The sequence below is a fragment of the Scleropages formosus genome, chromosome 6, assembly GCF_900964775.1.
Source record: "Scleropages formosus chromosome 6, fSclFor1.1, whole genome shotgun sequence".
Taxonomy (NCBI): domain Eukaryota; kingdom Metazoa; phylum Chordata; class Actinopteri; order Osteoglossiformes; family Osteoglossidae; genus Scleropages; species Scleropages formosus.
This window is the reverse complement of record NC_041811.1, coordinates 11,735,490-11,763,336: the sequence shown is the minus strand read 5'-3', so window position 1 is coordinate 11,763,336 and position 27,847 is coordinate 11,735,490. Positions and strand designations below refer to the sequence as shown.

At 44.1% G+C, this 27,847-nt stretch overlaps 1 protein-coding gene across 2 annotated transcripts in view; it reads right to left on the bottom strand.

Moving 5' to 3' along the window:
• The window catches only part of nup214 (nucleoporin 214), a 42,304-nt gene that overhangs the window by 6,738 nt on the left and 7,719 nt on the right, over positions 1-27,847 (bottom strand). For both annotated transcript variants that reach the window (XM_029252794.1, XM_029252795.1), the window contains exons 14-33: positions 27,613-27,701; positions 27,427-27,510; positions 25,548-25,697; positions 25,071-25,229; positions 24,857-24,960; positions 24,168-24,344; positions 23,689-23,774; positions 23,489-23,572; positions 22,804-23,076; positions 22,021-22,188; positions 21,329-21,434; positions 17,237-17,312; positions 16,657-16,738; positions 16,139-16,241; positions 15,756-15,826; positions 13,494-15,239; positions 5,769-5,836; positions 4,958-5,132; positions 2,691-2,843; positions 161-332 (exon numbers count right to left, since the gene is read on the bottom strand). In XM_029252794.1, the coding sequence (XP_029108627.1) occupies positions 161-332; positions 2,691-2,843; positions 4,958-5,132; positions 5,769-5,836; positions 13,494-15,239; positions 15,756-15,826; positions 16,139-16,241; positions 16,657-16,738; positions 17,237-17,312; positions 21,329-21,434; positions 22,021-22,188; positions 22,804-23,076; positions 23,489-23,572; positions 23,689-23,774; positions 24,168-24,344; positions 24,857-24,960; positions 25,071-25,229; positions 25,548-25,697; positions 27,427-27,510; positions 27,613-27,701 (4,126 nt within the window). The remainder of the gene's footprint in view (positions 1-160; positions 333-2,690; positions 2,844-4,957; positions 5,133-5,768; positions 5,837-13,493; positions 15,240-15,755; positions 15,827-16,138; positions 16,242-16,656; positions 16,739-17,236; positions 17,313-21,328; positions 21,435-22,020; positions 22,189-22,803; positions 23,077-23,488; positions 23,573-23,688; positions 23,775-24,167; positions 24,345-24,856; positions 24,961-25,070; positions 25,230-25,547; positions 25,698-27,426; positions 27,511-27,612; positions 27,702-27,847) is intronic.

Genomic DNA, 27,847 nt, shown 5'->3' with positions numbered 1-27,847 from the left:
ATCCCAGAATTTAGTTTAAGGACACATAGCAACAAGCAGGAATTCCAACTAAACCCTACCTTGCTCACTTCAAGGCAGCGCATTCGGACACAGACGCTGGGGCTCCACCAAGGGAGCTAGGGCCTAGGCGGCACTAAGCATTTCATCGAGGAAATCTTACCCAAACCCTCCCACGTTGGCAGCCGCAGTCCCCTCCCCGAAGACCTTGCTGGGTGTGGATCCCAAGGGGTTGCTGAAGGAGCCTCCCGACCCGAAGGCTGAAGTGCCTCCAAATGAAGGTGAGCCCCCAAAGGCAGGTGGGCTGCCGAAAACTGGGGCGCTGCCAAAGCCTCCTAAAGAGAAAAAGAGGTCAGGAGGAGGGTTTGCTCTGCAAACTACTATTCAGCCTCATATGAAAACTGGTTAATGCAAGTGTGGGGTTATAAGTTCTCCATATCTGTGTATGTATATTCCTCTAACAGGGTGCCAAATCTTAGTCATTACTGAGCACAAAGGTGTTCATGACATATTCATGAGTCAAAAGAATATAAACAAGGACACTGATGTTTTGAAGGGAATTATTTGTACTAAACCACTTTCACTACTTTTCTTCAGTTTGCTTTAACAAATACTAAGATTACCACGGTATTACTTTTGCCTCTGGTGCAAGACATTCAATTTAATAGAAAAACCTTTTCTGTTTTAAGATGTTTTGTCCTATATGAAGGTGTCCTCACACTATAGTCTCATCATTTATAAAGGAAATTATTGCAAGCAAAGAAACACCAAAAACATTTTTTTGCACAATGGGAATTTGTCACCAAAAATGAAGCAAAGTCTAGTCACTATAAACGAGTGGTACTAAGCAGTGCGTGACATCGTCGACACGTTATTTGTAGCCGTGTCTAAAACATTGCTGACAGCGAACCTGGAGCTACATGAGGAGATCGCATAGAGGAGACCTCATCAATTCTTCTGTGCACACAGCGGAAGATTTCCACACTGAAAATAAGGCCATATTTACAAATACACCTGAGTATGGAAGCAGATGAACTGCATTCAAAATTCTTATGTCCCCCAAATGACATTTGAAAAACTGGACTTACATTTACAGTTATTTAGCAGATACTTTTCTCCAAAGCAACTTCAAATGAACTCTATGTGGTCTTATCAGCCCCCACACCTTATTGACCAAGGTGACTTACACTGCTAAAGACACTACTTACACTGGGTCACTCATCCATACGTGAGTGGAACACACTCTCTCTGTCACTCACACACTGTGGGGGAACCTGAACAGCATGTCCTTAGGCTGTGGGAGAAGAAACCCACGCAGACACAAAGAATATGCAAACTCCACACAGACAGAGGGGATCGAACCCAGATCCTTTCACACCACCCAGGCATTGTGAGACAGCAGTGCTACTCACTGTGCCACCCACTTAAACATGGTATTTTATTTATTGCGATGTTATGTTTGCGTTTCTGTGTAATACGGCTGATTGTTAAATTCCCAACGCTGCTGGAATTTCCATACGATAAAAGTAAGAACTACTGAATTATGTAGGGCAAACAACGAAAAGAATTGTACTGAACATGTAATAAATGATTTAGAGACAAAGCTTCATCTCCATATATGACCGTCTTATCTATGTTTATCAGCTCTCCATGTTCCCTCTCCCAGCAGAAAACAAGCAAACATTCTGAAATAAAAACAATGCACACTTTAGAAGGATTTATTTTAACATCGGTACAGTTTTGCATGCAAGGTCAGGGAACTGCAGCAGTTTGACTGCACTGAGCACTCAGCCCACTGCAGCAACAAGGGGGGCTCTGGAGCTTGGGGAAAGAAGGCTGGTGGTAGAGGCGAGAGCCGGAGGCATGCGGCTGCCAATGAACTGCGGACAAGCCTTCCCTTGCGGGGGGGGGGGGGGGGGGGGGGGTCTGGCCAGCCGCAGTAGGGGAAACTGGCTCTGAAATTCCAGCCAGGCCGGGAGTCTACCGTGGTGAATTATTGATGAGGTTAATGTAATTGGATTGCAATCCTTCGACGAAGAACCACGTCAAATGGCTGCTACCAGCAAAGCTGGTGTGTGTGTGTAACCAACATACATAATAAAAGTCATACAATTCTTAGTAGCAGTGTGCCCCACACCAAAATAGAAAGGTATGTGAAAAAACAGGTGATGACACAAGGCAAGCTGAGCAAAAAGCTATAATTGGTAAAATTGTTTCTTGCTAAACCACCAACCAAGACTAAACTCTGTGCGACACATGAGCATACTGTATAATTTTAAAGGCACTAATATTGTGTAAAAATTTCAAGAGTGCCATCATTAGCAGCAGATTAACATGTCCAAAGACAAATTTACTGAAAAACCCCAGAATGCCCCGGTATAAAAACGTACTTAACATACGAAGCTGGTGATGTTGAGACATGGTCCAGAGAATGACGTTTTACTCGTTCTTTTTACAAATTCTTAGGACAAAATATTAGCGCTGCTTTCCAGGTCCCTGCAAAAGCAGGACTGCTTCTAAATATGTTGCATGTGGTTAAAAGCTAGAACGCAGCCTGCCGTGTAAAAATGAGGTGTAAAACTTCCACAAAATGGACTGATCAAACTCATGAGCAGCCAAGGAGGGGAGCTGAAGAGTGCAGATCCTACGGAGCAGGCCTGGATGGCGGGTCGTGGCCCATCACACTGCCGTACCTGGTTTGGCAGGGCTGGTGAAGGAGCCAAAGCCCTGGGCGGCAACACTGCCCCCTCCAGCGCTGAACGTGCCAGCAGGTTTCTGCTCCCCAAAGGACGAAGAGCCGAAACCGAAGGTCTTGGCCCCGCTGTTCCCAAACAGACTGCTGGACCCTGCATGAGAGGGAGATAGCACATGGGTTACCTATAACCCCCTGCCTCACATGGTGAATGTTTAACCCTGCAGTGTTCAATCTGTCAGAAGGTTAGGTTTCGAACTGGTCATAGCTGCTGCCTTGCACTCTAAAGGACCCAGGTTCAAAATTTCACCTCCCACTGATGCATTCTTGATCAAGGAACTTATCTGGAACTGACAGTAAAAATTACCTAGCTTTACACGTGGGCAAATCATTTTAAGTAGCTTAAAACAATAAGTCACTGGAGAAAAGCATCAGCTAAAGAAAGATGTCAATGTTCAAACAACTTCTCGATTTTCTTTTTCGTAACAGGACTGGAAAGCAAACAGACTGCTTCCCTCTTTAGTCATGTGCTACACTTTTGAAACGTTATATGAAAAAAGAAAAAAAAATCTGACACAGTGACTCTCCCAGGGCTGTTCTGGTTCCTCTTTTAACCTCAGTTTAGACTTCTCTGGTTTGGAGACCATTGTGTAGCACATCTCAAGCACCACTGCTCATCAGAGCACCGTTTCCAAAGCTTCATTACTTTTTCAAGTTGCAGTGTACACGCACCAATAATTTTACATCATATTACACAATGTATAATTATATAATAGTTTTATCCTCAGCTCCTATATAATTGTGCTAGACTGACAATATTAAGCACCACCCACATTTACTTTTGCAGAAATTTTCAAAACTACAGAGGTAGGGATCTGAACCTGGGTCCTTTCAGTGAAAGGCAGCTGTTCCACACTGAGCATTTATTATGATACATCCATCATCAATAACCATTTGTCCAATGCAGTGGTCTACAGCCTACTCCGGAGGCATAGGGCAATTTCTCTCTCCCTCTCACCTGCCCGCAGAGAATAAGGGCAATTTAGAGTCACAAATTCACCTGAAAAATGTCTGAGGGAAGAAACCAGGCATCCAGAGAAAAAGAGGAAGGCATGGAAATTCTACACAGACTAAGCCAGACTGAAACCCACATCCAAACCTGCAGCCCAGGAGTTGTAAGAGAGGAGTGCTACCTGCTGTGCCACCTTTATTATGCACCAGTGTAAGGGGAAAAGTTTGCTCCCACCCCAATGAAATAATAAAATACAAAGTTAACAGGATCAGGATCAAGCTGTCTTTCTAGTTACATGGATTTCAAGAAGTCAAATTCGTCAGAGAATAGCTGGAACGATCACACTAACAGGCTGAAAAGAATATTCATAAATCAAATCCCAATCCATTTGCATAAAAAGTGGCAAAGATGGTAACTGACAAGGAACCAGGAAGGGGAGGAGGCTGCTGGACGCAAGTGGAACGGCTGTGACATATGATATCAGATAACTGATTTGTGTTACACGACACGTAGATGAAGTCAGACCTTGGGAAATCTGACACCACAACATAAGAGTCAGATTTACTTCCATAGTGCAAAGCATCACGGGAGGAAAATATACAGCTTCCTCACCACAAGAACATCAAATACCTGTTTGGAACTGGGGAGGTTGGTTTATGGATTATTAGGCAACCTTTAATTTGAAAAATGTCAGAATGAAGGAGGACAAAAAAAAAATAATGCTGTGGTTTTATTTTTGCTGTAATTGACAAATGGAGGGCAAAAAAAAAAATCAATGCAGATAAGCAGCAAGTTAAAAATAAGACTATTGTATTGCTGTTGAGAAAGAACTTGGGAACTAACCATGTGTGTGACAAGCTAAACCCATTAAACCCCACACACACAGTGTCTGTAACTGACAGGCTGAATACATTAAAAATGCAAGGATTGAGAGAGAGGGAGAGAGTTTAAGCATGTGCCTCGCACTTGATGTTCAGGACTGCCTCAACACCGCCTCCAGCATCAACAGAACAAACCCCTGTGCGCTCGTGTGGTCAGAGAGCCGCTGGGGAATCTGTCTGCATGGGATTTTCAGACAAGCTTTGTTTTTTTTTTTTTTTTAAACTTACAAAAACTATAACGTCAGCTAACCGTGCACGCTAATACACAAAACTAGATCAATCTACACCACTCTGTTGCTAAGAAGAAGAAGAAAATACCTAAGTAAACACACACAGAGCCACACATTTTCCATTAGTGCCACTTCTTCAGCTTACCTGCTTGGTTTGATTGACCAAAGTCTCCTGAAGTCGTGGACCCAAACGGGTTCTTGTTGGCTGCGTCCTCACTGGGCTTCCCGCCGAGACCACTGAAGAAACCCCCGGAACTCCCGCTGGTCCCAGAAGAGCTGCCAGCCCCAGAGCCAAAGAGTCCTCCGCCTGGAGCGGCAGTCTAACACACAAAAACAGAGAATGCATTTGACGTGAATGTTCGCACATATATTTCCTGCCACATCTTGAACTGGCATCTCTACCAATAGAGGTCCCTCTTGTGTAGTACAGATCCCCAAACCACAATGACTGATTAACCAGAGTGGATTACAAATATATATAGTTATTGTAATATCTGTGCTTTACAAAGCTGGCCTAAAGAAGCACACAAGAAGCCAAACGAGATTATCAAGAAGACAGAAAGACACTGTCCATTCAGAATCTATGAGCAACAGTCAACTGTGCATAAAGACAGATTGACCACAGGAACTTAGCATTGGAGTCACTGAGAATCCCCTCCTCCCACAAGGGCCAATTACAGCACAGCACCTACCCACAGGGCCAACTTTGCTAAATGTGGATGCATGAAGGTGCATCAGGGTTTGCTGGTTGGTTTAAAGAAATCTCCTTACTACTCCCATAGAAATTAAGCATCCCGGGGGGAGTGCGTTTTTGGGTTCAGCAGGCTCTGGGCAGACAACCGGGAATCTCTCCCGAGCTTTCTAGATTATAAACGTAAAGCACAGAAGCATACCTTTGTGTTGCGTGCAGGATCAAGGGGAGAAAGGCAGAAGGAACAGGTGTGGAAATACGTTACCTGTCCGAAGACACTGCCGCCACCTGTCTGCTGTCCAAACACAGAGGAAGTGGATGTGCTGCCAAATGCTGAAGGGAAGAGGGGCAAGGTGAGGAGAAACAAAAATAGTTAACATAAGTTTTGAAGGCCATACAATGTTCCCTTGCAGAAATACCTTCACATTATATAATCCATGACATCATCAGCACGATGCTGCACAAAATAAATTGGGGGAGGGGTGCATAGCCCTTTGCAACTGGGCTTCATGGTCCCCTGGTTCATAGTCATAAAACATTGTGTGTTCATAAGTACCAGACTCAAAATCCCCTGATGCAGCCATACACAGAGTCATCAAACGATTCGTTGCTTCACACTTGAGTGCTGTTAAACTTTAATACTTTAACACTCCTGCAAGCATCATATGAGAAACAGACTTCTCCGGTTTTCACTTCAAGAAGAAGGGGGAAAAAAAAATACAAACATCAAGGCACCGATGCTTGAGGGGTGTCGCTGTGTGACGCCAGCGCTAGGTGATGCAAGAGCCCTCAAACCTATCAGTGGAGACGTGATGCGGAGAACACGGCAAAACGGTGATGTTTCACAATGCCCCCCTTTAAGCCACTGCGACTGACCGCAACCTGCTTTGCTGTATATAAATTGCTAAAGCCATCAGCGCATGAGGTGGGGGAGGGCAGCCAGACAAATCCCTCAGTGCCTTCCTTTGGGCACATAGTCTCCTGTCTGCTGTTGGCTGCGTGCACAGGGTTTTTTTGAGAATTCATAGAGATGGCTTCAGAAGGAGAGCAAGGTGAGGGAGAAAACCCTCTGGCATTCAGCAGATTGTGGTAAACCAGCACAAGGGCGGAAAATTCATATTCTTTATTTTGCCATTAGGGAGGCATGGTGGCACAGCAGGCAGTGCTAGTATCTCACTGCAGGTTCAGACAATGGCTCAGTCTGTATGGAATTTGCACGTTCTCCCCGTGTTCTTAATGGGGTTCCCCAAGTGCTCCGGTTTCCTCCCCCAGTCCAAAGACCCTGTCAAATACTGTGTAAAAAATATAATAAATTTCACGTGGAATGGTGACTAAACTACACTTATAGTGTGTGTCAGATTGCTATGTAACAGCATCATATACAGGGTGTACTCTGCTAAACGCCCCATGTTTCCAGGATAGGTTAGGGACCACAGCAATGCTGCAGTGGACAAGTGCTTATTGACGATTTATAGATTAACGTTCTGCCATCTTGGGCTGTTAGTTTACATTACTCAAACGAATGCTTCATGGGAAGGTTGAACTCACCTCCTGTTAAACTCCCTTGAGCTTTAAGTCAATTCCCCACATAAAGCACTTCTGCTGAGCATGAAAAGTTTTATGATGCAAAAAACAATTACAGCTATACAAGGTGGGACCGTTTCAAAATGCCACACTGCAGACATGGGACAAAATTCGCTTTAAAGCATTATTAACTACAAAACAATCCTGTTTATAAGGTCAAAATGAAATGAGGTAAATATCAAAACATTTATTTCCCAGTCATGATTCTGAATGTTATCCAGGAGAGGCGGCACCAGGGAGTCTTCAGTCCCACAGATATTACTTTCTAGGAGACGCACAGTGAAAACGTGTCCAGGAAACTTAACCATTACCAAGGAAATCTAACCGCACTGCCACCGACACTGACATGCACACTGAGCATGAAGCACACTGCTGAGCTTGGCCACAGAGCAGACGTGATTTTGGAGAGATGCACAAATAAAAAGCTTAGGTATTACACTAAAAATTAAAATACATATAGCTACAAATAGGCCACTATTCAGATGTTTCTAGGGGTGCACTAAACTGAAGCATTTGGAAATCTGTAAATATTAGTTTAAAACCAATTATTTAGACATATTAGACAATCAACGTCACAATTTTTTTTTATTTTACTGCTGGCTATTTCTATTGTATACGATCAGGGCAAGGACCTTGAGCAAGGGTACTGCAGCAAGGGCAGAATTCAAAGAGTAAACCTTAAGATAGTAAGGTATCAACCCTGAACACCACGCCACTTGCTGCATTAACAGACGTAAGTCAGTGACCTGTGTAACAACATGACAGCTATTGGTAAATGTCCTACAATCTCCTCTTATGAACACAGATGAGACCAGTTCCAGTTCTGCTAAAAACAATGTTCTAAAATCTCAAGTTACATTTACCACTAAGAAACAATCAAAAGCTCAATCACACAATAAACTTAATATATACAACAAAAGCTTAATTTATTAATTAGGTTCTAAAAAGTATTGGATTTAGCTATTGGAAAAAAAACCTCTAAACACTAACAATCTTGAGTTGAATAAAGATGGCCACACACTCCTAACTGCTCTGCTACAGACAAAGCCCAGGGAAAACATGTATGAAGAAAATGCTATTAAAAATACAGTGGAAATCATAGGTATATCAATTCTTGCATGGGGAGCAAGTGTACATGTAAACAGAAATAGTCAGATAACATCAGTACATCACATGTTTGAATGCAGTGCCATACACAGTTGGGAAAGATTTTTAAATGAGAGTACAGAATATGCAGCACCCTACTAAGTAGCAGTTTTATTTTACTGATAAATCAACAGCGGGATATAGCATTAGAACCTCCAGTATTAAATTAAATTGGTCCTCAGAATAACCTTTAATGTAGTATATCCTGAGCTAAAAATTAAGGGGTGGCTCCACTGTGTTGATAGGGGAAAAACATCTTAACAATTAGTTTATTTCAATATTCAATTAAGTGCTTGGTTTGTTACTAGTTGTATGGACACAAAGTGCTTCAACTGTTCAACTGCTGCTTTTATACGAGTCTAAGTGCCACATTAGACATGGCACCTGAGAGGGCCAGAGAGCTCAGCAGTATAGAGGCCTCCGACCGATGGGAGAGACGTAGCGTCCCTTACCGTATTCATAGTGCGCTGTTTAAAGGTGTTGTGACTCGAATTGAGCAGCTAAACACGGTTCTCAAAACAAATGCACAATTTCTGCACTTGGTGCTACGACACAGAACCCTGTTCTCTTCCTGCTCTTTTATGCCCTATTAATACATCACATCTTACTTAAATATTAAGCGTTCCCACTGACAGCTGTTACAGTCAGGGCATTTTAATTGAAGGACTCGGGTTCAGATTCACACTCCTACTGGAGTACTCATCATCAATGTACTTAGCCTTAGCGACAGTCAACATTATCACTTGGGCAAATTAAGTACCTTATACAGTGCTGCTTGAAATTGTGTGAACCCTACAGGAAAAGGTCTTCAAATGGTTTTAAAAAAAAAAACTTAAAATCTAAGTCTTGAACTAATAAAATGAATAAATGATTCATACAGCTGATCCTAATTACATTTTTTTTCTACTACACATGATTTTCTCTAAAGCTGCATATGCAATTGGTCATAACACACCTATTAGGTCAGATGAGAAAGACCATCTCATTAAATAACCATTTCTTGGCAAAATTAAGGGACACAAGGGGTTCACCTAGTTTCAGGTAGCACTGCAAATCAAATCAGCAATTTTTGGAGAATAGTGCCAGGTAAATGAATAGATTATACGAGTAGTCTACTCGCAACATAAGGTCTTATGACAAATTCTCTTTTAACCTATTTTCGAGTTAAGTCATTTGGTCGTAACGTCGGATGACGACCGCCACCATCTGCTATAACATCGGCTGGCCATATTGCTGCGAAGAATCATTTCTTATTTACTTCGAGTTCACTCATTGCTTGGATGTCTAGAAGTGACTGTTCCGTTTACAAAATTTTTTTCCCCCCCAAACCGAGCGTTTGTGTGTCCATTCATATTGTTGATAGCGACTAAGTTTTTATAACAGACTTTCAACATAGCATTCGTGCAAGCCCTTTGTTTATATATACCCCCAACTATAAGCCCAGGACTACCTGTACATTACATTAATACATTTAGCGGATGCTTTTCCCCAAAGCGACTTACAATGTTAAACCTATACTACTCTTTAAGCCTTCAACAGACAGTTTGTTTATATTAACAACAATTCTGTCCAACAGTACTTGAGCCATTACATTTTTGATGTGATAATTTTCACATTCTTTCAAATGAGTTTTTGATCAGCTGACGCAGCCCACTGAATTTCAGGCAGAATGGCGTCTGACAAGACATGCTAGCGAGTATGGCCACTTCACCTGGAGTGTTTATCGACTTAGAAACATATAGTATCTTTATAATAATGTGTGTCATCAGACCCCCCAGAGAGTGGGACCCGGCCAAGCCCGCTGCACCACCGCACCGCCCCAAAGAGGGACGGTGACTGCCAATTTCAATTCCCCACTTTTTCAATAACATTTTTATTTTAGGTGCGTCTGTTTTTGCTAAAGAGGATTCCATCGAAAACAAGATCATCAATGGTACCCTTGAATGATTCCCAATTGGAAAACAGAGTATAGTAGTAAACATTTACTAAATGTAAGCATTTTGGAGAATAGGAGAGCCTACCTGAAAACATCTTTGTAATGCACTGGCTACTAAATTAACAACACAACGAAGCAGAAATCTGTAACTTGTTCATAACTCCAAAGTCACTTTTAGTGCTGTCATAATCACTAAAAGCTACAAAACACCACCACCACCACCATTTATTCACAGGTTTGGTTCTGCAGAAGCTTTAGAGTATTTATTATAGCTCTAACTGTTCCATTCATTTTTAAAAACTGCATGTCCATTGCAGACTCACAGGTCTGGAGCCTTTCCCAGAAGCATACAGCATGACGCAGCGTAAACCCCGGAAAGGATGGTAATTCACAGCGCAACACTCGACATATGTTTTATTAACTCAAAACTACATTAAAACACTTTTGAAAATTACTGAAAATACATTGCTACACCCACAGCCTCCTGTTCAGTTCCGACTGCTGATTATTCACTTCACGCTTGTGCAATGTTCCTAATGTTATTGATCAGACAAGCTGTAAACACAAAGTAAAAATCAAGGTGGTCCCACACTCTCCTACACTGCTCTCTGTCGAGTACATTTTACTGCCAATGTGGAAATGCAGTTTTTTGTTCCTCAAAACAGAAATATTAAGACAAACCAAAGGTGAAGAAAATACATTTAAAAAATAAAGTAATACATGGGAAGATGCGTCTTCAAAAATGTATACCTTCCACATTTGCAACACGAAGCAAGTGTATTAATCACCACGTTTCCCATTCCTTTGTCCAAGGCAAGTTGCTGAGTTCTAATCTGACCTGATGGAGGGTTCAACAGCAGCGGGATTTTAACACAGGACCTTCAACTTGCAAGGCAGCAGCCCTAACCTCTACACCACATGCTGCTGCCAAACATTTATTCATTTAACTGATGCTTTTCTTCAAAATAACTTACAATATTAAGTTATCTACAACTCTTACCCATTTACACAGCTGTGTAATTTTACTGGAGCAATTTAAGGCAAGTACCTTGCTCAAGGATACTACAGCTGGAGTTCAAACCTGCAACCTTCGTGTCCTAAGGCAGCAGCTCTAACCACTATGCTACCAGCTGCCCCATTAACATACACATCATAAGAGCTGCTCATCACTGAGGAGCTTTCAGTGCAGCAAAGCTGTATTCTGCCATTGATATGCAGAGCTCCACTATAACATGTTAGGTAAAGACACCGTAAATAAGTATATTTTACACTGTGCATTAGATCTGGGATTGAGAAATGGAAAACCAGAAATGCACTGTGATTTACAACCAACATGTACACCCAGTGCTGGAAAAACAGAGTAACTTACTGAAGGTGCAGTCAGAATGTGCTCAGTTCTATGGCCAGAAAGGAGTACAAAGTGTCAATAAGGCCCAGACTTTCTCCCCACAGCAAGCCAGAAAAGCTGGATCAGCTGTTTTCAGCAGTCAATCTAAGTGCACCCATCTCTGCAGGGGGAATCCTGGGAATCCTCACACCCTCGTCCCCACCTTGTCTTCAATACCCCCCTCAGGCTGCTACTAAGCTGCTGAAATGGCACATGTCTACCAGCAGTGAGCCCCTTTCCCATGAGGAGGGGGATGGGGTAGGGTCACAAGAGATCACTTACTGATCTGACCATTATATACTATGTTTTGCCCAACCAGTGTGGTGTCCAAAGATCTGAGATCCCAAATATAACAAAGGCATACAGCTGGGTTTTTCATATTATACCACTGATTCATTGGACTTCAAAATGTTACTCTTCGCTTCCTGTCAAACCAGGAGTGAAATCATGTGAGCAAGGCCGGGACGGAAAACGAGTGAACGCATTTGATTTCATATTAAGGATACATTTCACAGCTTTGTCGCAATGGAAGCTAAACGGTAAGGAAGGCGCCTGAGTTTCGTGCCCGTCTGCATCATGATTGGGTGAGGCCCATCACCACGTTTTAATATGCAAGATGGATGGGTCTGATTCAGGCTAAGGGTAAGGCATTACTCAAAGCTCAATTACCCTAATGCTTGTGATTGATGTCTTTCCTAACAGCGCGTTTTACATCACTGGGCAAAGACTGAACTCATTCGCTGAGCCGAAGCACTTCTGAAGCTTTGCTTGCGTCAACAACGTGCCAGAAAGCCTTTTGCACGCGATTACGAGCACAAAAGGATGCCAACGTCAGCAGACACTGAACAGTGCCTGAGAAACATCCACCTGTTGGTCAGACATACATCTAGTCACTGTCAAAGTCATCATCTTCTACCTTTGCGCCGAAAAACATACATAAAGAGCCCTAGCACACACACAGATTTACTGCGGCACCAGAGAACTGAAAACCACAATTCAAACAAAGCAAGTCATCTTGTTTGTTTTATATTTAAGTACCAAATGTTGGTAGAACTATCAAGCTCAATCTGAGATGGTTATGAAACTAAACATGAGTAGTTCATTAATAACCATTGGCTAACCTCCTCTGAAACAGACTAGTGTGATGTTGGAGATAAACCACAGACAAATCATAAATGACTGAGAAATTGCTACCAATGGCACATCTTCATTTAAATAAATAAATAAATAAAAAAAAGTACTCTTGCATTGCTGCAGTTCTGCTTTGTATAGTATTTGTAATCATGATGGCACACAGGTTCCAGCCCAGAAAAGATCGGATCACGTAAACCGGTCCGTCGCCGAGACCAAAAAATGGATCTGGGTTGATTGTGCTTCACCTCCATTTTAAAATGAAAATAGACTGCTATTTTTAAAGCCAGCCAAAGGGATCAACTCGTAAGCCCTGTATTGAGTTGCAAAGAATGTGCAGCGGGCATTTTGTAGTATATTAGGGTGAACAGGAAAGGAACAGCTGTGCGCAGAAAGACCACACAAGTTTAAATCTGACCTTGTACCAAGATCCCCTGTGGTAAAGCTTTCACTTTAGGACTGAAAGGCCTTCAATTGTACCATGAGTACAGGTGGGTCCTCTGATTGTCACATGTTCCTGAAACCAGGCCAGATACTGTACCCGACTACCTGCTGAGGACTACCGGTAACATATAGGGTAAACGTACAGTTTCAGTATTAAATGTACAACATTACTCTGTACTTGTGAATTTTCAACCATGTCAGAAAGTTGAATCTGTAGAACAAAACCATCAAATCAAGAGGCCCTGCTGTATATTTAACTGCAAGCAGTGTTCTCAGATAACCATCAGTACACACTGCGTACGTTTAAAACTAACAGGGTGACAAAAACAATGCAGCATGCAGATTCGGAGGAAGTAGCTCACCTGAAGGCTGTCCAAAGCTGAACCCCGTGGCGGCAGTGGTGGTGGCAGCGCCAAACAGAGAACCCTGGCCGAACCCAGAGCTCTGCTGGCCAAAGGCAGGTGTGCTGCTCTGACCGAACAAACCGGAGCTGCCAGCGGTTGTGGCACTGCTGGTGGTCATCTGCCCAAAAGAAAAGGAGCTTGCACTACTGCTGCTGCTTGAGGAGCCAAAGAGGACCCCCCCACTGCTGGAGGCCGGAACGGCTGTCGCGGGCTGCCCGAACGCGGGGCTTGACCCAAAGGCTGGCTGACCAAATGTGAAACCGCCACTGCTGGCAGAGCTCGCAGCAGGCTGTCCGAACCCACCGACTTGTCCAAACACAGGCTTCCCAAACCCGGTTGCGCCGACACCGCTACCAAACCCGGTGGAGCCGAACCCGCTAGCCGCAGGGGCAGGTGCTGGTGGTGCGTTGGTAGTTGGGGCAGCCGGCTGGCAGAAAACCAAGCCGCCTGAGGGAGCAGGAGCACAAGCAGCAGGAGCAGCAGCAGCAGCAGCAACAGCAGGAGCAGGGGTGGGAGTTGTCAGTGGCGCAGCCGTGCTGATCACCGAGGTGAGGTTGGACACCCCCAGGGTAGTGGAGTCCGTGCTGACTGCAGGCTGGGTAAAGATGGACTCCGGCGGCTTGTCTGAAGCCAGCATCTGGCCAAATAAAGAGGTCTGCTGAGAAGTGGTTGCTACTGCTGCTGCTGTGGAATTGCAAGTGGAGGTGGCTGTTGTCTCAGGGGCCTTGCTACATTCAGGCAGAGGGGTTCCTTCTGCTGATGGGGTGGGAAGGACAACTGAAACGGTAGTCGGGGCTACCGCTGGCACTGGTGAGGGGGCAGGGGATGGGGGAGTTGGAGGCTTTTCGGGGCCAGTGGCAGTATCTGCAACGATGGTCTGAGGGGAGGCCAAGGTGGTAGCAGCCCCATCACTGGAGAGAAGTGGGAATGTCACAGGAGCTGTGCTCTCAACATCAGATGCTGGTGGCTGGGGCGTGTCCGCGACAGTGGTCGTCTCTGACAGTGAAGCAGGGGGCTCGGGGTTGGGGGAAGTCAGAGGGGCTGCAAGCAAGCTGCTAAAGGATATTGAAGCGGAGGTCACGGCAGCAGGCTGAGCGACGGAAAAGGCTGACTTGGTGGTGACAGGTGCTGTTGGATCTGACGGTTTGAAAACTCCCTCGGCAGAAACAGCCGAAGGAGTCAAGATGCTCTCAAAAATGGATGCGGTGGCCTTTGGCAGGTTTCCCCCGGTGGTGGTGGTGGTTGTGGAGGTGGTGGGCTCTGCCTCAGAGGCGGCAGGCTCTGTCGTTTTTCCCAAGCGAAAACCACTGCCAAAGCTGAAGCTCGCGACCCCTGTTGCAGTGGCCCCAAGTGCCGTAGAGAAACTGAAGCCTGAGGCTGCAGACGTCGTGGTTTTTGGTAGCTCCTTGGTTTCCTCGTCACCCTGCCCCACACGCAGCCCAGAGAAGCTACCCAGTGTCTCCCCGGCCCCCACGGGTTTGGATGCTGGGAAGTCCATCTTCATAGGTGGTGTGGAGGACACAGGCCGGGCAGGCTCTGCAGACACGCTGGCTGGAGGAGTGGTTGAATTGGTGCCCCCTAGAGCAGCAGAGCTAGGTTTTGGGGTAAAGGAGAACGAAGTATCTGTGCCTCCCCCAAACACTAATTTTCCTGCTGTGGCGTTGGTGCTGTTGAAGGAGAACTTAGACTGGCTCACATCCTTACCTGTAAAATAATAATCACAGTTTAGGTCTGTAGAGCTCAAACTCTAAGCCTCCTTAGCGTAGGAAAGGGAACTATGATCAAGGCGCTACTACACATTATTAATTTCAGATTACACCTTATCAGATAGGGTTTATAAAGCTGTTCTTTTGAGAGAAACACCAGAACATTTGCAAGTCATAAGTAAATTTATCAACAAACTGGTCCAGTTTCAGTGTTCCACTACCCAAGGTCATTCGAGCCAACAGCAATTGGGCTTCGTAATGAGCTCTCCCACTGTCAAGGTGTTACTGACTTCTTATTGCCCGAGTGCTACTGATCTGTCACTAGTCCTTGTCACTCAGTTGCAGTGTCTATTCTGGCACTACTTAATTATTGCCATGTTTCTCCAGTGTTTTCTGTCTCTACTTGCTGAATGTATGCTGCTGTAGCCTTATACAGTTTCCATCGGGATCAATAAAATTACCTTTTCATCCATCTACCTAAACAAATGCCTGTGGTAATCAAGTTGTACCATACCTCCACCTCCTTGCGATGTCAGCGCAGAGGATACGGTACTTAAAGATGAGAAGTTAAAACCTCCTGGGGGCCTTTGTATTTAAAAAAAAAAAAAAAAAAAAAATTAGAAAGCAAAATAAAATACTCTGAAAGGCACACTGAGAAGTGAACTTGGCTGTTACATGGTTCTGGAGTAGTAGTAGTAGCAGCAAGCCTTGGTCTGGTCTGAAGGACTACGTTACAAGCTCATTATGCTCAAAGTTCAAAAATGAGTTTACTGATTTTGGAAACAGGAGATCCGGTCAAAGTAATGACAGCAGGCAACTCTTGGTGCAGTTATGACAATGTTTACAAGTAGCTTTAAGGCTGCCATTCAGTGTTTTCCAAATTGCTCCAACACTTACGCGGCCGAGAAAGAGAAGGCCTTGCTCGTCTGCTCCGTGGGGGCTGATGCTGGAGCCGAGCTGGAGGCGGAGCATGCAGGCACCTCCGGCATCGGGACGCCACCTAAAATCAAGGGGTGCAAGAAACAGCACGAATTCTATCGAAGGACTGCAACCCGGAATCGTGCTTTTCCTCCCAGAATTTCTGCAAGTATATAAAACTCGGACCATCACCCCAGTAAAGGTTACACTTAGGTAAATACAGAGAACGAACTGACGGCCACTGGCATTCAGAACTGGAAGCGCCTCCTCCCCTTGCTGTTATGACCACATAACTTTTAACAAGTCAATTACCTCCTCGTCTATAAAACTGCAATCATTCCACCCCTAGAAAAGAAATAAATACTTTGGACAAAATACAAGTGCTTGCTCATTTGTTTTCCAAGCCCTGTGTCACAAAGCAGCTGATGCCGCCTAACAAGCAAATACAGAAGGCCTTATCAGTGGGAGGCAGATGTGCTACTTGTGGCTATACTCACCAAACACGAACCCAGGCTGGGCTACCGATGAACTTTCACTCGTCGAGCCTGTTGCTTTGAAGCTGGCAGAAAGATTCTGATTCTGCACAAGCAAAACAAGGAGGATTGCGGGTGTTTCTTTGCATTTGTTGATGACTACAGGGAAGTGAGTGTAGTATGAATCATTGCTTCAAATGTGCTTATTTTGAAAACATTCAGTCTGGAAAGCTTTCAATTTGAAACGAAATCATTACTGCCAACAAGATCATTTGAGGGAGTTGCATCGAGGAAAGGTCTTCAAATTAGAATTCATTTAAAAAAAGTAACAATTATGTAAATTTAACATTTCTTGTATAATGAAGTCTCCTTTTACTTTGCGACTGTTCCTTGTTAAAAACAAATTACAGGAGATCACAAACTAATGAGTATTTTGGAGCTAGAAATGTTAATGACTACGCAAACTCCACCCTGAAAGAACATATGTATATATATTTTAATAGAATTAACAGAAACAGACCCTTAAGAAGCCAACTGCGTACAGTACAGTTTGCCCTGTCAGTGTAGAAGACCACCTGGAACCAAGAGTACAGTGGCCGCTTACCCGCTTGGCCTGATTCGAAGTCACCGTTGCCAGAACCTGCTGGGCCACCTGGGTGGCAGGGGCTGGCACCGAGGAGCTGTTGAACACAAAAGCCATGTTTTCCCCCATGAACTACCCAGAACAGAACAGTCATGGAGCAAGCACCAGATGAAATGTGCACAGTGTGTATGAGATCTTGTGCGTGTGTGTCTGTGGGGGGGGGAGAGATATTCGTACTTTTAAAAAATTACTTGGAAAATGTGAATAAATTCAAATTAGCACAATTTCAGAAGTACACAAGTTTGGACAAACATGAGTAATAGAAGAGCATCATCTCATCGTCTTGTTGCCATGCCAGCAGTCAATTCCAGTAACCGGCTCGGCTACTGCTAACGCAGAGGCCAACAAGCAGCTTCCAGAGAACCCGTTTTTTGCTGTAGCCACTCCCTCCGCCACCCACTGCCGGGGGTTAGTCAGGCTCCTTATGAATAATTCAGCACTGCTCATTAAACTTGCATGGATGGATGTTGTGGGCACATTTATTACAAGCTGTGGAAGTGGTTCGCCACCCCAGGAAAGTTACTCACGGAACAAACCCCTCCTGCCGAGCCCTCGCATTCTTAGGCATTAACGAGTAAACACCTAAAAATAAAAACCACGCATCTACTACTATATCAGTAACCGCTGACTCCACTAATTTATTCATTCGGTGCAGAGTGGTAGTGGTCCAGAACCAATCCTGGAACCATAGGATTTGAGCCAAGATGCACATTGGGCAATCTGTCTCTCTCTCTCTCTCTCTCACACACACACACACACAAATGGAACAAAGTCACCTAAAGGGTGTGTGGAATATGCTGTCTGACTAGGTTGCTCTACCCTGTTGAGCCTTCACACATCAAAATGACATTTCTTCAATACCTCCAGTGCAGCCGTGTTAAAAGGTGCCTTCATTATGCCCCTTCATTTTAATCTGCTGAGCATTTCCAGGCATAAGATATAATAAAATCCAGGCCCACTCACACAGAGGTTGACCATGTGATTATTAGTGAAGGAATAATGTGGACTATGAATCTTCCAGAGAAAAATGAGAAATCACAGACACTGCAAATCAAACAGCGTGCTGTTCAGCCAACAGCGACAACCTTGTAGTTCTGTAGAAAAATCGGTTTCTGCCAGAGGGCTGAGCACCACTGTACACATCTTCAATCTCACCCCTGGCGCCCCACAAATAATCAATATGTTAATTTACATTTGACACGTATGGCAACAGGTGTTGATAAATAAGTAGCTCAGAAATAAGGGAAAAGGGCAGGGAGATGCTGTCCACCCTCTGTCAACAATGTTGGGGGGGGGTGCTTTTATTGGCAAATTAACATTGCTCATAGCTAGGAGGGGCTGGAAGACTCTTCCTGTGACAATACTTTGTTAAATGTTCTGCTCATGTCAGCCATATAAAGCTTGTAGTGACTGAACCCTAAAGCCCCCATGGTTTAGCATAGCCATTTATCACCTGCTAGAGATGCTCATGTTGAAGGATTTATATTTAATACAGCTGTACAATAAAAAACATAAAAAGAAAACACATTACGGACATGAAGCTGTGGACAGAGCCATCACCTTGCAATCAAAGGTCTGGTGCACAATCCCTGCTCCTGCTTTAGAACCCTTGATCATAGTGCTTACGCTAAATTGAAAGGGGGGGGGGGGGGAGAAGACTCTGCTATATCAATGGCTAAATCTTTATAAGTAGCTTGATGTACAGATCTAACATTACAGTCCAGTTTGGAGAAAATGCCAACAGCAACATGAACAGCAGTTAATATCCAACAGCACAGTGAGTTAGTTGTATTACTGGGACAGTATTTCTTACACAAATTATCTGACTGTTACAAAACAGCAATGAAAGGGTAAGGCAACCCATAATGCATTTCAACTGAGTTGCCAGGACCAATGCAAACTGCTGGGATGCCCAGGATCTGGAATATCAAAATTCCAGTCAATTAAAAATAAGAGTAATACCTAATAATTAAATATTCATTTTAAATTAAATTTAAATAGCTATAATTCATTCTGGGGGGGGGGGGTTTGGCCTTTGCCTACTCTCTGGTGGGTCTGGGGTTCGAGTCCTGCTTGAGGTGCCTTGCGACGGACTGGAGTCCGGTCCTGGGTGTGTCCCCTCCCCCTCCAGCCTTGCACCCTGTGTAGGCTCTGGCCTGCCGCGACCCTGCTTAGGACAAGCGGTTTCAGACAATATATAATATATGTGTGTGTGAGTCAGAGAGAGAATTCATTCTGAAATCATGCTTTTAAGCAAGTTACTGGTTTCTTTTTTTTGGGGGGGGGTATGCTCAGACCCACAAAGCCTTAATCAGTTTAAATGGGGGGCGAAAGGAAAAAAAAAAAAAAAAAAAAAACCCAAATAAGGACACGGCAAGCTATTAAACAGTCAGAGCAGCATGTATCTTTTCACGCAGTTCTCACGCGTTTGGATTCCAAAGAAATACAGCTAATGTATATTTTTACCTGTAAAAATGGCTGCCATAAGGAGTAAAGCCCTGCTATATTGAGGAAAAAGCATGTTACGCTAATCAGTATAACTGTCATATACCACAAGACAAAATTTTCATCACATGCAACTATTGTGCAGGTGAGGACTTAGTTATAAAGCAATGCACAAGTTCAGCATTTTGCAATGTTGAATGAGCAGAAACAGCTGTAATTCAACAAACAGCTGTACCACAGCAATGGACCATGAGCTACCCTCTCTAACCCTGTGAAGCTAGTTGTCCTAACTAAAACCACAAAAATCAATGAGCTCAGGTCACACTATACAAGCACATGTACAGCTCAATACACGCAGCCGTCGGGCTCTCACTGTGACCGTTACCCCTCACACGCAAACATGGACTCAATCATGCCATGGTAGACAGTACCCCTTTTCAGTCCCTCCCCAAATACTGCTTGCAGCCATTTCCTCTTGGTCCAGGTTCAAGAAGCAAGACACTGCACACACATTCTCCAACAGAGAGCTGATAAACTGCTGGGGGCACGCAGGTGAAAAGCATTTATTTCAGTCAAGGCAGCCGGCCGCCTGTAAACTTAAAATATAAATTGAAAAAAATAATAAAAAGTGCCGATGTGTGGACTGGCAGATTATCGTCTTTTCCCATCTGCCTGTGGGCTTCAGCGCCAAGGGGGGGGACACTTTTTTTTTTTTTTTTTTTTTAAACAATTGTTTCACTGTTGACCTGTGCAGAACAGGCTGGGAGACAAGAGTTATGAGTGGGACCCACCTTAACCCTGCACTTTTGCGTTGCAACACGCAAATATTAGCAGCCCAAATAATCGAGTGGGCTGCAGTAATCGCGGCAACGCTCCACTGCAGCCTGCCAACTGGGGAGAGCGGGAAGCACTCAAACCTGCTCACATGTACCAGAACCTTTTGCATACCACATGTCATTCGCATTTCACTCAATATTCTTTTTCCATACAGAGCAGCCAGAATAAATGTGCCTCTTCAAACAGAAGCAAGAAGGCTACCTGACTAGAATATATGTCAGAAGAAACAAACAATTTCCTCCTCACCCTTACAATCCTTAAACTGCAACTGGAAAGTGACAGTTTTCCATAGAAACTAAAGAAAATGTTTTCATAAGAATTAATATTCTTTACCTTAATCTGACTTAATTTACAGTGACTAGTTTGTACACGAAGCTACTTAACATTACTCGTTTATGCAGCTGGGTAATTTTTGCTGTATAATTTTCTTTGAATATTGAGCTAAAGATGTAACAAACACATACCTGGGAAAAAGCAATGGAGGATGGTTAGGAGAGGCATCAATACAGCTGATCCAGTATCTGGTCAAACATTTTTGAGCAAGCGCTGTATGCGAGAACATTTTTAGAATGCAGACACTCCTATTGTGTACTGAACACAGACAGGAGCTCGAGCCTCAGCCATCCTACTGATATCTAGCAAAGTGTGGCTCTCCTGCACTGACTGCCAAGGTGTGAAGGAAGTAAGCTGGATATCTGGAGAAGGTGTGATATTCAGAGAAGTTCTTCCTGCACATGCTTCAACAATGGAGTTTGCGGGGTAAGGACTGACCCGATCACCATGGAGACAGGCAAGGCAGGACCTTTAACCTTGAGCTCCTGCACGTTGACCACCTGTGGTACTGTCTTCAATGTAGACTCGGTCAGCGAAGTGCCAGCTGCTCAACACCAACAGAAGAAAAAATAAAGTCAAACAGTAGCCTGCTGGATAGTCTCACATACACAAAAACTTTATATAAAATAAAAAAAAAAAAAGCAGCAAACAACATAACTGCCATACAATTCAACATGTAAATACGAGTAACACCCTACTAAGAGCAAAGACCACACTTAGACAACAAGTGCAGAGAGGTTAATACATCCAATTCATAACAGCGACAGTTTGGGGCGATGTAAAGTAATTACGCAAAAAAAAAAAAAAAAAAAAAAAAACGATTGCAATCGAGCGTTTATTAAAGCCATCTGTAGCTGAACTCCAGCTCAAGGCTAGTGGAAGCAAATTAGAAAAAGCACAGTTATGGACGTGACCATTTATCAGAACTAATAACGCACACCCAAACCCTTGAGACAAACTGTAAAAGACGCCATGGTGGCATGCAGCAGACCTGTATGTCAGAGTCACCCCCTGGTGGCTCAAACTGAACAAAACACTTTGCATAAGCAGGAAAAAGGAGAAGGGTGACAAACAGTCACTTGGGCTTTTGCCAGAATGTTGCCCCCGTCAGCCGCTGCGCACCCAGCTACCTGGCTTCTGACTGGCCATCTGGCGACGCAGGGCAGCCGTTGCTGCGGCTTGTTGGGCAGGTATGGTGACCGGGGTAGTCTTCTCCGCTGGGGGCGCACCGTGCTTAACTGTCTTGGTGGCGAAAGCAGTGCTGTCTGCTCCACCCATATTAATCTTACTGGGTGGAACTAAAAACAGAAGCGACAGCAAAATGCAATGAAGCATGAGGACCTGAAACATTTAAGTGTCTAAATAACAGAAAAGGCCTCCCTTCAGAGATACTGCTCACCTAACAAGCCAATCCTTTTCTGATATTAATCAACACGATGCACGCGTCCCCCCCCCCCCCTTTGCTTTAAGATACTACTTCCGCATATTCTGGGTCTTCATGCTATCAAGAATAGAGAACTTTGAAGATACAAAGTTTCTAGTTTATTAATTTTTTTTCCTGGATTTTCTACCCTTATCCATTTTCTAAAACTCCTACTGGGACAGCAGCAGATAAATTTTATTATACATTTTATCAGATAAAACAGATTAAATATATGAAGTTGCTCCTGGCACATAATTGCTTTACTTTTGTGAAGAGAAAGATATGTAGAAGGTTTCTCTCAGAACTTCAGTGGGCACAAAAAAAAACATTACATTTAAGCATCACTACAGAAAAAGGATTTTATTATGTTTCAATTGCTATTCCCCAAAATACCAGAAAACCTACCAGACAAACCCACAGATCGATAAGGCGAAAAAAATCATGGCGAAACAATGCGGGGGGGGGGCAAATCTTTACGACTGAAGCGTACCAGGACTTGCAGCAGTACTGAGGCCGGAAGGAAGCTTGCTGAAGGGTGCAGTCTGCATCCTGAACCCAGGTTGGATGGAAGGGGTGCGGACCACTGTAGGGTGTCGTGGGACTACGATGGCATGACCCGGGGATGGGGCCAGGGCCGACTCCTCCTCTTCCAGCGAGTGCGAGTCCTCAGGGTCCAGTGGCTGTGACAGTGAGGAGGTAGAGCTTGCATCGTCCAAGTCCTCGTAGTACTTGGGTGAAAGGAAGGCCGATCGGGACAGGTTGGCTGAGAAGGAAAACAAATCCACCCCATGCTCAACATGGACCAATGGAACCATTTCTAAAGCAAAGCCAATGAGAAAACTGCACAGGAAGAGAATGCAGGACTACAGAATATTTGGCAATTACATACAGCCACCAAATTACGATTTTGGGGTTGTTCTCACAAAAAAGTTCACACTAAGTATGTTTGGGTATCAGAATAAATACCACCTCATCCCATTCTCATCACTTTTAAGCTTGTAATAAAGCATATCATCGCAAAATATTTAATATATGAAGCCCTCATACACAAATGGGGTATGCAAAAATTATACAGTGCAGGAAAAAAAACAGACTAGAATTTACATTCAAACAACTTTTGTGAGCTAACATGAACATAAATGATATCTGGGAGGAATATGGCTGGCACAGGTCACCTGGAGCTGTGGACCGAATGGGAGGTGTCTGCCGTTTGCACAGGAAGTTCCTCAGCTGGGACTGCTTCACAGGAGACATCTTAGCTGCAACAGACACTTTGTCAAAAAGGAGGCAACAACGCAACACACACTTTCACCAAAAAGAACAAAGCAGAACGGTACGCAGGGGAGTACAGCGTAGCAAAACAAGCAAAGGCTACCTGGGGTGATGGATGGGGCCTTCGGTGGCGTCTCCAGACTTGCTTTCATCAGAGTATCTCTTAAGACCTCCAGCTCACTGTCCATACTGGCAATCAGATTGTTAACCATTAGCGATTAACTGTCTCCTTCTAAACACCAACCACCCTCTCTAGTGTGAGACCAGGACGGTAGATGTTAACCAAGCCCATTTTGTCCAGCATGCAAGGCACAGTTACCGTGAAGCAGTGATTTGAATGTGGTTACCTCAAATGAAAGGCAATGCTTCTAAGCACTACACCAACCCACTTCAGAGATTAAGTAGCATGGCCCTCCGAACTACATCGATACCTGGATGCAGGTACCCTTCTGTCTCAGTGACACCAGGATAGCACAACTGGACTCAGCTGCCTCTACAGACTGCACCCATCTTTACCCTGGGCTGGATCACTGCCCCTGATCCTTTGCCTCCACCCTTTACTCCCTTCTGGGAGCTTCCTACCTCTGTGGAGTTGCTGGGCGGTGGCTGGGTATGCTCCAGGCGGCAGGCCTGTTGTACAGCCGTAGAGCCTGCAAGTCCTTCACCAGAGAGTCCAGCTTCTGCTTCTGCTGGTTGATGATATCCAGGTGGTTGGCTAGTGTAGTGAACAGTGCCTCTCGTTCCGGCACGATTAGGTGCCTGCAGGACAGAGGGGATGCTCTTTAGAAACACATTTTCCCAGGACTTGCATACATTACTTAATTTAGCAGACGCTTCTCTCCAAAGGGACCCCCAATTAACACTATGGTGTTATCAGCCCACACCTTATTCACCAAGGTGACTTACACTGCTAGAAACACTACTTACAATGGGTCACTCATTCATACATGAGTGGAACACACTCTCTCTGTGTCACTCATGCACTATGAGTGAACCTGAACAGCATGTCTTTGGACTGTGGGAGGAAAGCAGAGCACCCGGAGGAAATCCATCCAGACACGGGGAGAACATGCAAACTCCACACAGACTGAGCAGAGATGGAACCTGCATCTTCTCACATCACACAGATGCTGTGAGACAGCAGCGCAACTTGCTGTGCCACCATGCTGCCCATACAACAGCCTAAGACTGATATCCTGCAACACACTTAACACTTGCTCTGAGAGGAGTCTTTGGTTATATGATTATGATTGATTATAAACAGATGTTACTTATGTTTTTTCTTCTTCTCCAGGTGCTTCTCCCACTCCAGATCAAGCACATCGTTCACATCCTCCATTGCGAACTTCACATACTGGTACAGTCTCCGAATCTCCTGTTACAGGAACATGTGTGTAAGGGTTACACAGTAGGGTGCTGTTCAAACCAGAGCACAAGTCATTTCTAGCCAGCTCCCACCACAATCACACCATGACAGTGTCTTACCTTCAGTTGTTCCTCACTGCGCGGATCCAGGGGCTTCTTATACAACAGCTGCAAGTAGCCACGGTCCTTGTTCAGTTCACTCTGGGCCTTGCCCTCCTCTGCCCCTGCAAAACCCTCTAGCAATGTAGTCTTCAGGGTGCTAATATCTCCATGAAGAGACTGGGAGGGAGAGAGAAAAAAAGTCATTTCTTGTAAAAGAAAAAAATAGCCAGTCTTTTCATTCTCTGATTCACAGCAAAAGTGGTTTTGAAATTCCAAATACTTTTTTTTTTTTAAATCAAATGCAACTTGTCTAGACTAGAGTTTCAGCCATTTACACAGCTAGATAAATCAACAGCAATGTCATCACCGCAATATGAACCTGAAAATTCAAAACTACACTGTAACCAAAACAAGCAACAAAATGTTTCCAGAAGGTTTTCCAGCTAAGCTGGGAACATTAAACTGCAGACACAACACAGCTGCTGGCTTGCCCACCTCTGTGGTCTCCTTGATCTCGATAGTAAAGACATGCAGGTCCTCAGATTCCTTGCGCAGCTCCTTCATCTCCTCCACAGTACCCACGGTAAAGTCTGCCTTGTCACTGCGGGCCTTGAGGTCGTCCAGTTCCTTCTGGAAATGAGCAATCTGGAAATGCAGAAAGTCATGAGCTGTATGCCAACTTCAAAAGATTTAATTTAGATGCAGTGGCAAGAAAAAGTATGTGAAACCTTTGAAATTAGTTTTCTGGATTAATTGGTTATAAAATGACATCTCAAAGTCACAAGTACAGACAATTTGCTTAAGCTAACACACAAACAATTATGTTTCATGGTTTTATTGACAACATCCCATTAAACATTCACAGTGCTGTGGAAAAAGTAAGTGAACACTCGGATTTAGTAGCTAGTTGATCCTCCTTCGGCAGCAATAACCTCAACCAAGCGTTTCCGGTAGCTGCGGATTAGACCTGCACAATGTTCAGGAGGAATTCTGGACCACTTTTCCTAAAATAACTGCTTCAGCTCAGCCACATTCTTAGGATGTCAGGTGTGAACAGCTCTCTTGAGGTCGTTCCACTGGATCTCTATAGGGTTAAGGTCGAGACTCTGATCAGGCCACACCAAAAGGTGTATTTTCTTCTTTGAAGCCATTCTGTAGTGGATTTATTTCGATGTTTAGGGTCATTGTCCTGCTGCATCACTCAACTTCTACTGAAGTTCAACTGGCACACAGCCACCCTGATATTATCCTATAGTATATGTTTATAAACTTGGGAATTCATTTTTCCCCTCAATGAAGGCAAGTGGTCCATGCCCCGGAGCAGCAAAACAGGCCCAAATCATGATGCTCTCTCCACCATACTTAACCACTGAGATGATGTTTTCATGTTGGTACGTGGTGCCCTTTTTTACGTCATACAGAGTGCTGCGTGTTCTTCCCAAACAAATCAGCCTTAGTTTCATCAGTCCACAAACATTTTCCCAGTGGCGTTGTGGAGTGTCAAGGCAGTCTTTGGCAAACATCAGGCGCGCAGCAATGTTTTTATTTTTTTTTATGGAAAGCAGCAGCTTTCTTCGTGGTGTCCTGCCATGGACACCATTCCTGTTCAATGTTTTTCCATATAGTAAACTCATGAAGATGTGAACCAGTTCCAATGATTTCTTCAAGTCTATCTGTCACGCTAGGGTTCTTTTCTTCTTTTTACCTCATTGAGAATCGTGCGGTGTGCCCTTTGAGTCATCTTGGCTGGACGGCCACTTCTAGGGAGAGTAGCCACAGTACTAAATAGACAAATTGTCTGTAAATGGAGACCAACAGTGGACAGATGAATATCTTAGCTCTTTGAGATAACTTTGTGACCCTTTCCATCTTTATGGAACGCAACAATTCTTGATTGCAGGTCTTCTGAGAGCTCTTTTTTTGCAAGGCATGGTTCACATAAGATGGTTCTTATGAATAGCAAACTCAAAATGTTTAAGTGCTTTTTTATAAGTCAAATTGCTCTAAACCATACCTCCAATCTTGTTTCACTAATTGGACACCAGGTTTGCCAATTTCCAGCTCTAATTAGCTTTTGTGCAAGTCATTACCCTAGGGTTTCACATACTTTTTCCAACCTATACTGTGAATACTTCAGTATCATCAATATTTAGAACAGAATAATTTGTGTGTTAGTTATAACAGATTGTTTGTTGAAAACTGTAACTTAGATGAACATCAAACCAGAATTTAATTTGGGGGTTCACATACTTTCTTGCCACTGTAATTACCCAAGGATTCAGCTAATGGAAGCATAAAGATATGGTAGCGGCAGACCTACAACAGAAGATCAGTGTGGAAGTATAAAGCTTGTTGCCAGTTCTAAGAGACTCACCTCTTCTAGGATTCCAGCCATGACAGGGTCAGAATCCTTCCTTTGCTGTAGTTGCTTTTCCATGGCTTTCATTGAGAGGGAGGCCTGAAGCAGAACAGAGAAACTCCACACCTCTGCATACCAAACACCACACCTACACCAGCACTACCTGCAACAATGGCAGGAATGAGGAACATGCAAGTGTACCTGTGTAACACTGCTATGGCTCTGGCTGGCTGCACCTGCCTTCTGCACTGCTGGCATGGCGCTGCTGTTCTGAATCTGCTTCACGAGGACTGATGAATGAGGAGAATTGAGAATGTAAATCGCATAGTGATGAACCCAACAAGCCCTCAATAACATTAAACCTCCCCTTAGTGTGTGAGTGACACAGAGAAAGTATGTTTCACTGATGTATGGATGAGTGACCCATTGTAAGTAG